This window comes from Barbus barbus (genome assembly GCF_936440315.1).
Source record: "Barbus barbus genome assembly, chromosome: 21".
NCBI lineage: Eukaryota > Metazoa > Chordata > Actinopteri > Cypriniformes > Cyprinidae > Barbus > Barbus barbus.
Window position 1 is genome coordinate 2,012,724 of NC_136749.1, and position 17,298 is coordinate 2,030,021.

Sequence of the window (17,298 nt, forward strand, 5' to 3'; positions counted from 1 at the left end):
AAAGTTTCATTTGAAAGTGAACTAATCCTTTAATAAAGCATGACAAAAGATTTTGGTAAAAAAATAATGAAATGTACTTTTCCATAATTATGATCGGAGAGTCCTGTATACGTCACCAAAGTGAAGCCTTGATTAAACATTGAGATCCAAAAAAAAAATTATACCAGTAAGACCAGACCCACTTTATATCAAGTGTTCTTAACTACTATTTACATTTAAATTAATCTTTTGATACAATGCACGTCTTGTGTACTGTATATTTTTACACTGTACTTATATTTGAAAATACCATCCTGTATACATCTGTAATTAATTCCTATAGTTACATCTATAATTACACTGTTGACCCTTAAAGCTAACCAGACCACCAAACCTGTCCCGTCTTTACCCGTCTCCCACCTCAATAGCAGCAGAAGTGTTTGCAATTTAATATGAACAATAGGTATAGTGCACCTAACAATTCATTATTTTATTATTAAGTACATAGAATTTAGAAAAACCTAATATAAAGTTGGAGCTATATGCATTTATTAAAAATATATGTTGGATTTAATTTCATGCCGACTTTAAAAATGTTTGTTGACTTTGTAATCAGAATTTATGTTCATGCACAAGTAATAAACACAAAGTGAAACATACAGTATTGCTTGCTGCTGCATGCTGCAACAAAAATGCAAAGCTTTAATGCAAACATTGGCAAATCCAGCAGGGCTCACTGTAGAAGTCTGATGCTTTCTAAACACAATTGTGTTTCCAGGTGGTCTGTTTAAACATGTGCGCCCCGAATCAGAGAAGACAGTCAATCAGATTAGACCTGTCCTGATGCATTCCGTTGTTTTGCGCAATATGCATCAGATGGCCAAAGTGCATGTCTTTAATGAGTGAGATCAAGCATAAGACATGACTGAGAGACTTTCATCAGTGTATCAGAAAAACAGTCAGGAAGAAACTAGCTCTTCTGAGGAATGTGATTGCCATAAGATGTCATAGAGTATTTTTACCTAAAATGTTAAATGTAAGGTCACCGTGTAGTTTCAGCCCTAAATTAGACTGTGTTATGATGTTAAACAGATGTTATAATAGTAAACAGTCACTTTTGGACATCAACAAACAGTGTTCCAACATAGTTTTAGATCATCCTTTCGACTTCAGCGAACTCCCGCCGGAGCTACTGAGATCACCGCGGACAAGCGGATCACTCGTACCGACCGGAAGTGCTCGGCGTCGGCGTCGAGACCGTAAACAAAGACGGGGAAAGCGTGGAGGGCTGCGTGCTAAGCTAAGGCTAAACCCACATCGACCAGCTCTGCCCAGCATCTTCCTTGCCAATGTACGGTCTCTGTTGAACAAGATGGACGAACTAAAGATCTGGACCCTCACACAGAAATGGCTTATGGACTGTAATGTTATGTTCTTCACTGAAACATGGCTCTGCAACGATGTTCCAAACAGCGTGGTGCATTTGGATGGACGCTCTCTCTTCAGGGCTGACAGAGTAGCAGCAACCTCTGGTAAAAACAAGGGTGGCGGAGTATGCATTTATGTAAATAAATCATGGTGCAAAGACTCTGTCATTGTTGATACCTACTGCTCTGCTGAGCTGGAGTTCCTGATTATCAAGTGCAGGCCTTTCTATCTACCACGTGAGTTCACTTGCATTGTTGCTGCTGCAGTTTATGTACCTCCGGACGCTAATGCTAACGTGGCTATGAAAGAACTTTGTGCTGCTATTAGCAAATTACAAACCCTGCACCCGGATGGAGCCTTTATCGTTGCTGGGGACTTCAATCACTGCACTTTTAGATCTGTTCTCCCTAAATTTCATCAAAATGTCTCCTGCACTACAAGGGGACATAAAACATTGGACCACGTTTACACTAATGTGAGTGATGCCTACAAAGTCACACCCCTCCCCCACCTGGGTCAGTCTGATCACCTCTCTTTGTTCCTGCTCCCCAAGTATACCCCAGTCATCAAACGTGTGAAACCTACAACAAGGACTGTTAAAATCTGGCTGGAAGGTGCTGACTCCACTCTTCAACATAAATTCCAGCACACAGACTGGAGTGAGTTTGCTGTCCAGGCCACCACAAACTCTCAGATTAACATTGACACTTATACCAACTCTGTCATGGAGCACATCAACAGCTGTGTGAGCAGAGTGACCACACACAAAAAAATAAAAATTTTCCCCAATCAGAAGCCCTGGATGAACAGAGAGGTTCGCCTCCTGCTCAAAGCAAGAGATGCAGCCTTCAGGTCTGGAGACCAGGAGGCTTACAGCTCAGCCAGAGCCAACCTGAGGAAGGGTATCCGCCAGGCCAAACTCACACACAAACAGAAGATTGAAGAACACTTCAATTCTTCAGACCCCCGACGTATGTGGCAAGGCATACAATCTATCACAGATTACAAACCACCTAACTCTGTGCCCCCCTCCAGCTCTGCCTCCCTCCCAGACGAGCTCAATCACTTTTATGCTCGTTTTGATCAAAATAATAAGGAGATCTCACTCAAAGCTGAGCATCAACCCAGTGAACTGCCTCTCACTCTCTCCACATCAGATGTTTACTCCACTCTGTGCAAGGTGAATGCACGGAAGGCAGCTGGCCCTGACGGAATACCTGGTCGTGTGCTTAAAGCCTGTGCGGAGCAGCTAGCTGAGGTCTTCACGGACATTTTCAATCTGTCCCTGGCCCAAACAACTGTCCCCACTATCTTCAAAACCTCCACCATCGTACCAGTACCGAAACATTCCACTGCCTCGGCCCCTAACGACTTCCGTCCTGTTGCACTCACCCCCATCATTGCCAAGTGTTTTGAGAAACTGGTTGCATCCCACTTAAAATCCTGTCTCCCTGCTACACTGGACCCATTCCAATTTGCCTATCGCCACAATAGGTCAACAGAGGACGCCATCTCAACAGCACTTCACTCTGCCCTCACCCACCTGGACAGTCAAAACACACATGTGAGAATGCTGTTCATAGACTTCAGTTCTGCATTTAATACAGTAATCCCCTCCAAGCTGATCTCCAAGCTCAGCCAGCTTGGAATCAGCACACCCATCTGCAATTGGATTCTAGATTTTCTGACTAACAGACCTCATTCCGTCAAGTTAGATAACCTCTCCTCCTCCATCATCACCCTGAACACCGGCGTGCCACAGGGCTGCGTACTGAGCCCTCTCCTGTACTCCCTCTTCACCCATGACTGTGTTCCTGTTTATGGCTCCAACACCATAATTAAATTTGCAGATGACACCACGGTGGTAGGTCTGATCAAGGATGACGATGAATCAGCCTACAGGGATGAGGTGCAGCACCTGGCTGTGTGGTGTGCCACCAACAATCTACAGCTAAACACCCAGAAGACAAAGGAGATCATTGTGGACTTCAGGCGGACTAGGAGTCATGCACACACACCCATCTACATCAACGGAGCTGAAGTGGAGCGTGTGTCGAGTTTCAAGTTCCTTGGCATCCACATCTCTGATGACCTCACCTGGTCCCATAACACCTCTACTCTGGTCAAAAAGGCACAGCAGCGCCTTTACTTCTTAAGGAGCCTTAAGAAAGTTCACCTGAATCCCAGGATCCTTGTGGAATTCTACCGCTGTACCATTGAGAGCATACTCACGAACTGCATCTCAGTATGGTACAGCAATTGCTCCGCATCTGACCGCAAAGCACTCCAGCGGGTGGTGAAAACTGCTCAACGGATCACCGGCACCCAGTTAACTTCCATTGAGAACATTTATTATAAGCGCTGTCTGGGCAGGGCAAGAAACATCATCAAGGATGCCTCTCACCCTAACCATGGACTTTTCACCCTCCTTCCATCCGGCAGGCGTTACAGGTGCCTACGCTCTCGCACTAGTAGGCTCAGGAAGAGCTTCTTCCCCGAGGCTGTGACACTTCTGAACGCCACACCACCAATCTAACCTGCACCTGCTTATTACTGCACTGGTCACAGTACTTTACACACATGCATTTGCACTACTCTTATTTTGCACAGACTGTACAAGTTATCACACTATAAACTGTATAAAGTTGTTACTACACAAAGCACAGTAAAATATTTCTATAAAATATTGCACTACTGCTATTTTGCATAGAATACATTGTCCTATCAATATTTTGCACACTCATCCAGCTGTATTTATTTATTACCACTGTTCTCACGTTTCTGCTGTTCATAATGTATATAATCCTACATTGCTCTGTTCATAATGTACATACAATCCCTACATTGCATTCCTATTTATATTCTGTATATACTCTGCTCAATACTGTACAATACTGTATATAGCAATTCCACTGTACATTCTGTAAATCATATCTTCATTTACTCTGCACTTATATGTATATAAAACACTATATTCTTGTACTTCTGGTTAGATGCTAACTGCATTTCATTAGCTCTGTACTTGTACTCTGCATAAATGACAATAAAGTTGAATCTAATCTAATCTAATCTAAAGCTCAGACTAGCTGTATGATTTGAGGAATCATTTATGTCTGCAAGATTACGCACACAATGAACTTTAAACTACTGAGCTTTGGAAAAATTCTTAAGCCTTAATATAAGGAATAGCCATAAGCATCATGTTCATTTAAAAGGGCGGGTGGCTTTTAAATGTAAAATAAGCTACATGCTTATAGTGAAACCTGAAGCGGTGGCAGAAATTCAACATTCACTTGTTTGAATCTGATTAGTACAATTGATTACAAAAATGCATCTTTTGTAAAAAGAAAAGTGGTTGTACAGTGTTTTACCTCTTAGGTCACTTCTTTTTGTCAGGGTTTCACACTCAAAAAAAAAAACAATTGCATGTAATAATAACGCAAAGCAATATTAATGCAAGGCTTGGCAAGCGGCAGTAATAATTAGGAGACCACTATAGAGTCACCACATCTCCCAAACCTCAGCTATACTGTGCAGATCACATACACACATCACATCTGCCTCAGTCTGATTTCAGATGCCCTGTAATGTTAAACAGCATGTACGTTCTTCCTCTTCAAAATGAAAAACAACTCAAACTCAACAGCTTATCTAGATCAACTGTGGTCTGTCTTGAGGTTGTAATGTAACCAGTCACTCCACCCACTTGAAGTCGAAAGTAAAGAGGGTGTCTAGGAGCCAAAACCATCTGTGAGCACAACATCACTGGAACAAAGTTTTACATCTGCAAGCTTCAGAGATGCTGTATCAGATCGAGTGATGTCACATATATAGTGCATGTACCCATATCAGATGTTATGACACAGTTGTGTTTGCTAAGGCAGCACTGTTATTTTCACTCATACTGAGGAATGGATTAGAGGTTTTAGAACAAACAGCATTCAGTGTTTGGATCATCCTACAGCGTTTGCATGATTCCTCAAGCCGTGTGTGTTGTTGAGGAGCGTGTGCTGCTGCTGTAGTAAGTGACAGGATGCACCATTTTCACCTGCTGAAGACAAACTAAATAAAACAGGTGGAAGGTTAAAGAGATGTGAGGGTGCAGGACTCTTTACAATTGGGAAAATAAGCATCCTTATGCAAGCTTGGTTCCACCTTGCAATACAATATATATATATATAAAAAAAGGTAATTGCAACCTTTTATCTCACAATTCTAACTTTTCCCCTCAAAACTGCCAGATGACTTTTATCTCAGAAATCTTTCTTTCTGAATGGATGGATAGGTAGTTATATGGGATAGATAGATAGATAGATAGATAGATAGATAGATAGATAGATAGATAGATAGATAGATAGATAGATAGATTCCGACTCTGTTGAACCCAAGGTACTATGTGTATTTTGTCACTGCTGTGCTGCAGTAAACATCTTCATCAAGATCTTCAACGTCCTCATCCTTTTTTCTTACACTGTTCTGCAGTATGCTGGAGTGGGTGAGTGAAGTCTTCTGGCAGGAGCGTCTGTGGTTCCCCGAGGGTTTGGGATGGGCTGATCTGGAGGACCGTGATGGCCGGGTCTATGCGAAGGCACGGGATTTGTGGGTGGCACTGCCGATCGCCGCCCTGTTTCTAGTTATTCGACAGGTCTTTGAGAGGTGCGTCAAAGCTCTATCTTCCTCTTCCTCTGTGTTTTACTGTATGCCCTCCATGCAGAGCGTTTCTCTCCCTCTCCCTGTCTGACCTGTTTATAAATAGATCTTTAGTTCTATTTATACGTGTCGACAGGCTTTTTGTCTCTCGCTTTTCAAAATTTGAATGTCTTCTCTTCCTGCGTCACTCCCTTACGCTCACATCCCTCTCTCCGTCTCTCATTTTAAGCTGTCTCTTCACATCATCTCTTGCTTCCTCATTCATCCTGTGAATGTTTAATTACTGTGAGTATCAGAATTAAGGAGCAAGAGGCAGAATTAGGATCAGTGCACTAAAATACTCTGGTCAGAACTATAATAAACTGCCTGACTAGATTGCGAGACATATTTGGAACAGTCTCAAGCCACTAATCATTAATCAAACTGAACAGTCCATTTCAACATATCATTCAACGTCATTTAAAATGCATAGTCTAAAAAAGTGTTTATAATGTAAGACATATAATGTATGAAGTTTCTTCTGCTCAGCAAAGCTGCATTTATTTAATCAAAAATACAGTAAAACAGTAAAAATGTGAAATATTATTACAATTTAAAATGGCTGTTTTCTATGTGAATATATGTTAAAGGTGCAATAGAATGGAAAACTGTCTTTACCTGGGCATAGTTGAATAATAAGAGTTCTGTTCATGGAAATGATATACCGTGAGCCTCAAACACCATAGTTTCCTCCTCCTTATGTAAATCTCGTGAATGCAAAAGTCCACTGAAAAACAGTCGAATCAGAACATAACTGCGGCTGTGATGTTACAGGTGGGATCACTAATAGTTACGCCCCCAACATTTGCATAAACCCGCCCATGTTCGAGGCCAGCCGAACCATCAGAAGTTCTGCAGGTATTGTGAAGAAACAAGCGAGGACAACAGCAATCATGGAAATAAATGTTATGTTCCAGGCTGTGCAGGGGATGTGTAGTGCAGGATGGGTTGGTGTCTGTATTCAGAAAGGCACTGAAAGTAACTCGAGCCACTAAAGAGACACGGTTAGCTCCTTGCTAGAGGTAGCCTGTTACATTACAGTACATAAGATTTCACTTACCACATAAACAGAGTAAGGAGAGATGACTGAGGATGATGGAGAATGATTTACAGATCCTGAGCACCACTGACAAGCATCTGATCTTGTAAAATGTGTGGTAAGTACTAAGTACTGCCTCTCCATAGTATAAACAGAGTACTTGTGATTGCGATTCTAAACTAAAACTAAAAAGCGATCGTGCGTTTGAAAGCAGTTTCAATGCCCAGCATATTAATAGCGGCTCCCTGATGCCCGCATTTTATATACAGTATAATTACCCAATGATCAACGATATAACTGCGCGAGAAAGTATTGAAATATATATTTTCCCTGTGTTTCCTTGCTGCTGTGTGAGCTACTGAAATGAGCAGTACTGTGAAACAGCCAATCAGAGCAGAGCTCATTATTATTCATGACCCTTCCAGATAAGCCAATAACAGACCGTTTCATTCTAGGGAGAAATCCTAGGGTTGTAAATGCACATGTAAAACGGGTTAATTTTTGCCCTTACCTAAGCCACATACCTTCTATGTAGATATCAGAGAACAATTTAAAATACTGTATCAATGCATTCTATGGCACCTTTAAAATATAATGTATTTCTGTGATCAAAGCTGTATTTCCAGCATCATTACTCCAGTCTTCAGTGTCACATGATCTTCAGAAATCATTATAATATACTGATTTACTGCTATCAATCATTATTATCAATGTTGAAAACAGTTGTGCCGCCCGATATTTTTCTGGAAACTATGATACATTTTATTTTTCAGGATTCACAGAAGAATAGAAAGTTAAAAGAACAGCATTTATCTTTTGTAACATTATGAATTTCTTTACTTCCGCTTTTGATCATTTAATGCATCCTTGCTCAATAACTATTACTATCTTTCTTCAAAACGTCTGCCTGTATGTACAGATATGTTGCGACACCTTTAGCCTCTCTGCTGGGCTTGAAGGAAACCGTCAGACGGCGAGTTACACACAACCCCACACTGGAGTCCTACTATTGCAACACAAGTAAAAACCCCACACAGGTGACTGCTAACTGCTCTTTTAAACATGAATAGCACATTGGGCCACACTAGCGCATCAGCTCTTATGGTGTTTTTGCTCTCCAGAGTTCAGTAGAGAAACTGTGCCAGGAGACGGGATGGACAGAGCGACAGGTCCAGCGCTGGTTCAGACGGCGCAGGAATCAAGACAGACCCAACCTTCTCAAGAAGTTTCGTGAGGCCAGGTGAAAAAAAAACCACACCACAGATACATTATTCTCAAGCACTCTTTATAGTCCTGTTACCATCGACCGTTTCCAGTGAGATGAGCTTTAGCTGCTGATGTATGAGATTAAATGATGCTTTATGAAAGCGGTTCCTCTTAAGTGCAAAAGCTGAAGTCGGTTCTGCATGAAAGGCGAGTCTGATCCTCTGAAGCGTGTTTGGCATTTACTAAATTATTTATATGCTTAGTAAAAGTTTTAAAGACTTGTTCACATGCAGATTTTCTCAATCTTGGTCCAATAATGACAACAGCATTGCTCCTTTTTCCACCTCAGGTCTTAAAGCCTAATGCACAGATCTATTGCAAGAAACAGTGCATTTAGTTCAAGCACAGAAACCAAGGAAGCTCTCAGAAAGACCCAGAAAAACATCACTGATTGGCTGCTCTCAAAACATTTGCAAGGGACAGAATATATAAGACCATTTCACACTTTTAAGATAATCAGGTAATGGTGAAACATCTAATGTAATTGGTAATTAATTACATTAGAAATATTTTTTTTAACAAATCACAGAAACTGAAAATTAAAGTTTGCATTTAGCCAAAAATGAAAATAAAGTTTATTTAATAATCAATTAATTCATCAAATTGATTTAATAATCAACACTCAGATTTAAAAAAAAAAAAACAGATTTTTATATAAACATTTAAATTGCATATAAGGCTGTTTTTATATCAACTTTTAATTATATAATTATGTTTGATTCTAATTCATGAAATATAAACATTTATATGGTCGTCGTAAAAAAAAATGGTTTAATAATGGTTAAATAATGAAGACAACAAATAAAGTAAAAAATATAATTAATATTTAATACAGTGCATATATTTATCTCTCTAGAGTTCTTTTTCTGGCTGACTAATGAGTTTATGGACACTTTATAGGGCGTTACGTGACATTATTGTTTATGAGCTGTTTTAAGTGAAAGTGAAAGTGAAAGTGAAAGTGAAGTGACATTCAGCCAAGTATGGTGACCCATACTCAGAATTTGTGCTCTGCATTTAACCCATCCAAAGTGCACACACACAGCAGTGAACACACACACACCGTGAACACACACCCGGAGCAGTGGGCAGCCATTTATGCTGCGGCGCCCGGGGAGCAGTTGGGGGTTCGGTGCCTTGCTCAAGGGCACCTCAGTCGTGGTATTGAGGGTGGAGAGAGCGCTGGACATTCACTCCCCCCACCTACAATTCCTGCCGGCCCGAGACTCGAACCCGCAACCTTTGGATTACGAGTCCAACTCTCTAACCATTAGGCCACGACTTCCCCTAATAAAAGTTTTTTACTGATGTCTTTAACACTCATTGATTGATTACATGAGACATGACTCATTTCAGTAATTTGTTCTGTTTCTTTCAACACCTTCTGATGTTCATTCATGTTTATTTCATGCTATAACTAGTAGTAACGAGCAAGCGATGATCGGTTAATCACAACACACTATGTGTCACAACACATTAAACAGCAGCAAATTGTTGTTTCTATTTGACAGAATTTGAAAGATCAAACTTAGTTCACATAAAAAAATAACAAAGCACTAAAAATAAATTTGCATGACACCGACAGTCAAAATGCTCCATCCGAGAAATGCTAATTAAACGCCAGTATTTCGGTCAATGATTTTAGATAGATCCAAAACTGAAAATGAATTCAGCTGAGTATGTTCTGTTGTGAAATTTGGTGCATCACAAATACAGTGAAATATTTGTGTTTGTTTGTTGCTTGGAAAAATACAGTATATACACTTCTTTTGAAGACCGTCAATGGAAGGAAGATGGTTTTCCTCTCATAACGGTTTAGTTACGGCATCTAACAGCATGTTTTAACTGGACAAACGTGACCCTTTTGCTCTTTTGCAGCTGGAGATTCGCCTTTTATCTTCTCGCCTTCATCGGTGGTCTTGTTGCACTAATAGATGTAAGTCATTTGCAGTTTCAGTCTGTTTGAACCCTTTCCTTTTATTTTCTGTGCTGGTATGTTGCATAAAACAATCCGTCGTGTCGGTCTGTTTCTGCAGAAACCCTGGTTGTATGATCTGGAGGAGATGTGGAAAGGCTTCCCCACTCTGGTGAGTTCAGTCTCCTGTAAAAACATGGCATGCTGTCGAGCTGCTCTGTTTCTAAAGGGCTCCCTGTCATCTCCAGCAAATTCTGTATTAAATGATTTGAAACGCACTTGGAGCACAAACTGCTAATTTAGTACATAAGAACTAAGCATTTCATATTGCATTGATGTCATATAGATTATTTTTAAATGTAATTTCTATTGTCTATTGTACTGACAAGCATTAAAATATACTTTATGACATTTCTATTGAAACTTGTATGTCATGTATTTAAATATATTCGTAATAATTACACATTTGTAATAATGAAGTTGCAATTTAGTACACTTCAAATATTTGAACTGTAAAATATAAACACTATAGTTAAAATGATAATCAAGTGCATTACGTGTGCTTAAGTATGTTAGTCAGCGCATAGAAATGTGTTCTTTAAAGCAAAACAGAATTATTAAAACACAATGATATAACATGTACTTTAAAGTATTGACATTATTGTAAAGTGCACTTTTTAAAAGTGTGTTAAGAAGCATGAAAGTATACTGAAAAGGAAATATAAAAGTGCACATTTAATGCAGTTAAGCGCACTTCTTTTTCTCAAGGCAAATAAAATAGTAAAATCAGACAGTACCTTTCTTTTGTAGAATTTAAATCCCGTAATAATCCATATGCAAGTATTTAGCTGACCTGATTATTTAAAATAAATCATAAACACATGGTTATGTAATATGTAGAACATTTATGAGTTGAATTTCCTACAAAAGAACATAATTATATGACACCGTAGTCATATCGCCCTCTTCTACTCGAGTGATTTGATCTGCATCGAACTGAATTTGCAGTCAAGTAATAACAATGAAGTCTATAAATAACTAATCAGATCTGGCTGGTTTATGCTACATTATTTATAGAGCTGATGATTCTCTCTCTCAGACACTCCTGCCGTCTCAGTACTGGTACTACATGCTGGAGCTGGGTTTCTACACCTCTCTGCTCTTCAGCGTGGCATCTGATGTCAAACGCAAAGTGAGTCTGCCATCATCACACTGCAAACCTCATCTTTGCATCTCAGTGAATGCATCAAACGTTATGTTTTGAGCAGCGCAGCTAATGTTGGGAATCACTGCAGTGGCCTTGATGACCAGTGTTTTGATTTTTTCCATGTGCTAGGTTAATGATAGCTGAAAACATGTTTGATTCTTCTGCACAGAGAAGAGATTTAAACACATTAATCTGAACCACTGAATTCGTGGAAGCAACAATATAAAGTGAAAATAATATACAGCAGGTGGTAATTAAAAAAGAGGGGAAAATTTAACTTTGGAAGGTGATAATTGATTGTTGAATTTTAAAAATGTGTGTGAAGTGTTTCCAGCTGAAATATTCACAGTTTTGAAGTTATATTTAGTTAGTTAATTACAGGGTTGTTATAGTTTATTATAGTAGCTAAAAATAAATAAACATTTTATTACTTATATAATATAAATGGCAACTGAAATTCAATAAAATAAATTAAAACTATTTAAATTTTTTTATTTCTTTTTAACTTAATAAATTGATATACTAAAGTAACAAAACCTAAAAAGGAAATACATTAAGTAAAACTACATATACATTTTACTATATATAAACAAAAACTATTAATCATGGGAAAAACAACAAAATTATTCTAATTAATAGAACTCAATGATACTAAAATTACACTAGTTAATAATTCATAACATTCTGAATTATAAATTGTATTTGAACAATAATGATTTATTATTATTTTAGTAATATTTGCAATTATTTAAAATTATATATATGTGTGTATGTATATATATATATATTCAATCCGTGTAATTTATTTATTTTTTATTATTCTTATTTATTTATTTGTATTTATTATTACTTACATTTAGATTTATTTATTTGTTATTTCCATTATTGGTCATTAAAAGCTAAATTACGTCAGAGATCTTGAGTAGCATTATAACTGGACCTCATGGGAAAGGGATACATAATAAACAAATGAAAAGCTACCATGATGCAGCTGACTTTAGTTTTCTTCATAATGAATCACATTAAACTGACAGGCGTAGTATGGAGATCTCATAACTGTGTAATAATGATATAAGCGTCTCTCACGCTCTCTTGCAGGACTTCAATGAGCAGATCGTTCATCATGTGGCCACCATCATGCTGATCAGCTTCTCCTGGTGTGTTAATTACATCAGAGCGGGAACGCTCATCATGTTCATGCATGATTCAGCCGACTATCTGCTCGAGGTGAGAAGAGCAACCACACAAACACCTGACAACATCTCAACCAATTACACAGCTTGTTTAAATCATTCAAAATATTAGACAGAGGTATAATGGGATGTCTAAGTATGGTATTCATAATGTCAACACAATGGAGTAGTTTAGACGTTGTGTATCTTAGTTTTTAAAGATTTGACCTGGTTGGTCGTTGGTTAAAACCCTGTAAAGTATGAATGCTCACAGCTGTGCTCATCAAGTTCTTCTGAGGTGGTGTTTCTCACATTTATTTATTTATTTTCTCCCCTTGAAACTACATAATATGTATAATTGTAAGCCAATGCTAACATATGCACTTAAAGTATGTACTTCCATGGAAAGAACAGTGTAAAAGTGTGCATTGCATGCTGGGATACTGTATTCACAGCACATTTTGCCACATGTAGTAGATCATCTGGGTATTTTATGCATGTAGAAAATGTGCACATTAGGCAAAACTGATTAAAAGTTAGATTTTTTTTTAAAAAATTAAGACTTTTATTTAGCAGTGATGCATTCGATTTATCAAAAGTGACAGTAAAAACTTTTATAATGTTGCACAAGATTTCTATTTCAAATAAATGCTGTGTGGAAAATAAAATGTATCATGATCTCCACAAAAATATTGTGCAGCACAACTGTGTTCAACATTGATAATAATCAGAAATGTTTCTTGAGCAGTAAATCAGTATATTAGAATGATTTCTGAAGATCATGTGACACTGAAGACTGCAGTAATGATGCTGGAAATACAGCTGCAGATCACAGAAATAAATTACAGTTTAACACATATTACCATAGAATGCAGTTATTTTAAATTGTAAACATATTTCACAATATTTCTGATTTTGCCATAGTTTTATACTTTTTTTTTTTTTATATCATCCTAGATTATGTTCTGTAGAAATTGTAAGACAGACATCCTCCCACTCATTTGTCCATGTCAGTGTTACAGATTTGCTAAACTGATGTCCCTAATTTCTTTGAAAAGTTTTAGGTTCATACTCTTACAAATGTAAATGTTCAAGGAATGTGAGCAGCATTAGCCCTAAAAGTCCACTTAAAATGCACACTTCAGAAATCCATCCAGCAGGAGTAACATCCTAATCTTACATGTCGTATAGTACAGATGATGTGAAAACCCATTTCCGTCTCTCCCTCTTCTGTACGCATCAGTTTCTCTCCTCATATCATCTCTCTCTCTCTCAGTCAGCTAAGATGTTTAACTACGCCAGATGGAAGAACGCATGCAACTACATCTTCATCCTGTTTGCTGCGATCTTCATCGTCACACGCCTCATCATCTTCCCTTTCCGGTACACACCCCATCCGTCTCTCTCTGTGTTTCTCTCCACACACATGCTGTCATCAAAGATGTGATTATGAAACAGTTCTGGTGTGTTTCTATGGATATAAGTGTGATTATACGATGTGCACAAGTAAAACCAGATGCTAAATTGTTTGGTTGAGAACAAATATACTGTATAACACTGCAAATTAGTGTGATGTCTTGCAGGTTTTTCATGTGTTTCTGTGTCTCTCAGGATCATGTATTGTACCTGGGTGTATCCCGTGACCCTGTACCCTCCGTTCTTCGGATATTACTTCTTTAACGGGCTGCTGATGGTTTTGCTGTGTCTGCACATCTTCTGGGCCGCGCTGATCATACGCTTGGCTTTCCGCTTCTTGAGCAGTAACGTACGTCTGCGTGATTTCATATTTACATTTACACCTACTTTTATCTGTAACACTTTACAAGATCCTATTAGTTGAAGGAATAGTTCACCAAAAAATGAAAACTTGCTGAAAATGTGCTCTCCTTCAGGCCGTCCAAGATCAGGATGAGTTTGTTTCTGTATCCATAATAACTGATGAAGAAACAAACTCATCTACATTTCGGCTGGACTGAGGGTGAACACATTTTAGGGATTTTTTTTTCATGATCACTTTAATGTGTTTTTTTTTAAGTTTGAGCTTTGTGAAAATCATTTTCAGAATATCACACTTTTTGTTCTCTTGAAAATAAAAAGTCATACAGGTTTTAGAACGACATGAGGCAGCGTAAAGCATGACAGATGTTTCATTTTTGGGGGGAAGTATCCCTTGATGTCTTTGTGAATATATTTGAAGATCACTCTCTCCTCAACAGTCAGCGGTAGAAGACGAGAGGTCCGATCGAGATGAGACGGACGAGTCAGAGGAAGAGGAACAAATGAAAAATGGAGAGATAAAGAAAAACGGACCAGCTCAGAACGGCCACGCTACATATAACAACAACCACTCTAAAAAAACAGAGTGACGTCTTTAGAGGACAGGATGGAGAAACGTTCAGAAACCTAGAGATTCTTCCTCTGCTGAAGCAGAACAGAGACGGGTGAAGAACAGAGGATCGATTGCTGTCTACACTACAGACAAACACACACGAACACACAGTCATCACACGAACACAGGCACAGCGTGCCAAAACCAACAGGGAGCAGTGCTGCCTCTACTGACATATGCTTACAGGAGCAGATCGCCTAAAAGTCAACATCATTTACTGATGCTGTTCCAAATTTCTTGCAGTTATTTATAGCAGAAAGTCCAAAGTCGCTCTTCCCATACAGTGTAAATCAATGGTGACCATGGGGGTCAAGCTAGATTTTCAGTCTGTTCCTCAGTGATCTGTTGAAACAAGTCTCATATGGACTGCTTTTATGCTGCGTTTGTGCTTCCTAGAGCTGTAAGTCCTCTATTTTCATTGTACGGAAGAAGACAGCTGTGGAAGCCCATGGAATTAAACTAAATCCATAATTTTGCAATTCAGACCGTTTCTCGCAATTCAGAGAAATTGTCAGAATTGTGAGATATAAACATAGAAATCCAAGACAGAAACTCAGAATTTCTTTCATTTCTTTTTTCTCCAAGTTTACATCTCGCAATTGTGTGTGTGTGTGTTTGTGTGTGTGTGTGTGTGGGGGGGTCCCACCATGGTATTCTCAATTATGAGTTTATATCGCACAAAGAAAAACAAACAGTGGTGAGATGTTCAAATTGTGAGATGTAAACTTGGAATTGTGAGAAAAAAACTAAAAGTTGCAATTACCTTTTTTATTTCTATATTCTGTGGCAGAAGTGGACTTCCATAGAGAGCATAGGTCAGATATGATGCTAAACCTGTTCTTATAAAAAATACAAGTCTGAGTAAATGATGACAGAATTATTTAGGTGACTTGTGCCTTTAACAGTGCCTTCCTTTGCTATTGTTTGCTCTTTTTCATGCCTTTTTAATTTAAAAAAACTGTAAGTTACTGCATTTCCAGAGTATAACCATCCATCCCATAATACATCATTTTTCGACTGAATCCTGAACACATCTGAATATGAAGTGGACCAGTTTGGGCTTAATGTGCGGCCGCAACTCATTGTTAATGGCAAAAGAAGTGAATTGCTGTCTGAAGAACAGCTCACACAGAAGTCACTTTCAAACCAAACAGATTTGTGGTTCCAGATGGTCAAGCTCATTCGCTGCATTGACCTGTTGCGTAATCTGCGCCAGGAAATCTTTCACTTATTGAATTCATATAGAAATGACTGAATTTTTGCAATGCATATTACTAATAATGCATAAGTTTTGATATATTTACGGTAGGAAATTTACTAAATATCTTCATGGAACATGATCTTAATATCCTAATGATTTTTGGCATAAAAGAGAAATGTATAATTTTGATCCATACAATGTATTTTTGGCTATTGCTACAAATATACCTGTGTTACTCATGACTGCTTTTGTGCTCCAGGGTCACATATAAGGCCAAATGTTACTAACTTTCTAACATAGTGTGTAAACCATGCAATTCACTGCCAGTTCTTTTGATGAGAAAACCACTACCGCTCAGTTTATGAATGTGATATTAAACCCATATTTAATGTCAAGTTCCTAACACTGAACAAACACGTATTGGCCAGTTGTTGCTCGTTCATTTTCACTCCGCTTCTGAATATTCACAAGCTGCCAGCCAAAGATAGAAGGAATGTGAGTTTGTGTTGATGCAGTTTGAGTGGTTTGCTGCTGAAAACATCTGGAGCTGCCGAGAGGAATTAGGATCTTGTCATTTCTCTGAGTTTCACGCACAGATTCAGTCCCACCTGCTTCATCTCAATCATCTGTGTCCTGCTCCTATTTCATCATCCTCCCATTGTCCTTCAGCTTCCCATCATTCTCTTCTCTTCTTTGTTTCAGATGCAGTCGGGTCGATTACAGTGTTATCTTTATTTTGTATTTTCCTGTGTTTTGTAATATGATGATATTATGGAGGATGTTAACAATAAAATACTGAATGTAAGTCACACTTGATTTGATTTCTCTGTTATTAATACTGCTTTAAACATGATTGTTTTATTTTTTTAAAGTCTCTTGAAGTTGTGTTTACCACAGGCCTTATTTTACTGTAATATATGAATCCACTGAGCTGAACGTGCCCCCGATGACAGATATAACTTGCATAAATAATGATAATAGCTTTCCGGGAAAACAATGCATTTCAAAGGGTT

At 38.4% G+C, this 17,298-nt stretch overlaps 1 protein-coding gene across 2 annotated transcripts in view; it reads left to right on the top strand.

Annotated features, from left to right (window-relative positions):
- Positions 1-17,100, top strand: part of LOC306887413 (ceramide synthase 2-like) — a 32,814-nt gene extending 15,714 nt beyond the window's left edge. For both annotated transcript variants that reach the window (XM_079445107.1, XM_079445106.1), the window contains exons 2-11: positions 5,890-6,063; positions 8,055-8,172; positions 8,257-8,375; positions 10,280-10,337; positions 10,438-10,488; positions 11,416-11,508; positions 12,622-12,750; positions 13,972-14,078; positions 14,307-14,460; positions 14,912-17,100. In XM_079445107.1, coding sequence (XP_079301233.1) covers positions 5,891-6,063; positions 8,055-8,172; positions 8,257-8,375; positions 10,280-10,337; positions 10,438-10,488; positions 11,416-11,508; positions 12,622-12,750; positions 13,972-14,078; positions 14,307-14,460; positions 14,912-15,061 — 1,152 coding nt within the window. In that variant the 5' untranslated portion in view covers position 5,890 and the 3' untranslated portion in view covers positions 15,062-17,100. The remainder of the gene's footprint in view (positions 1-5,889; positions 6,064-8,054; positions 8,173-8,256; positions 8,376-10,279; positions 10,338-10,437; positions 10,489-11,415; positions 11,509-12,621; positions 12,751-13,971; positions 14,079-14,306; positions 14,461-14,911) is intronic.
- Positions 17,101-17,298: the final 198 nt, after the last annotated feature.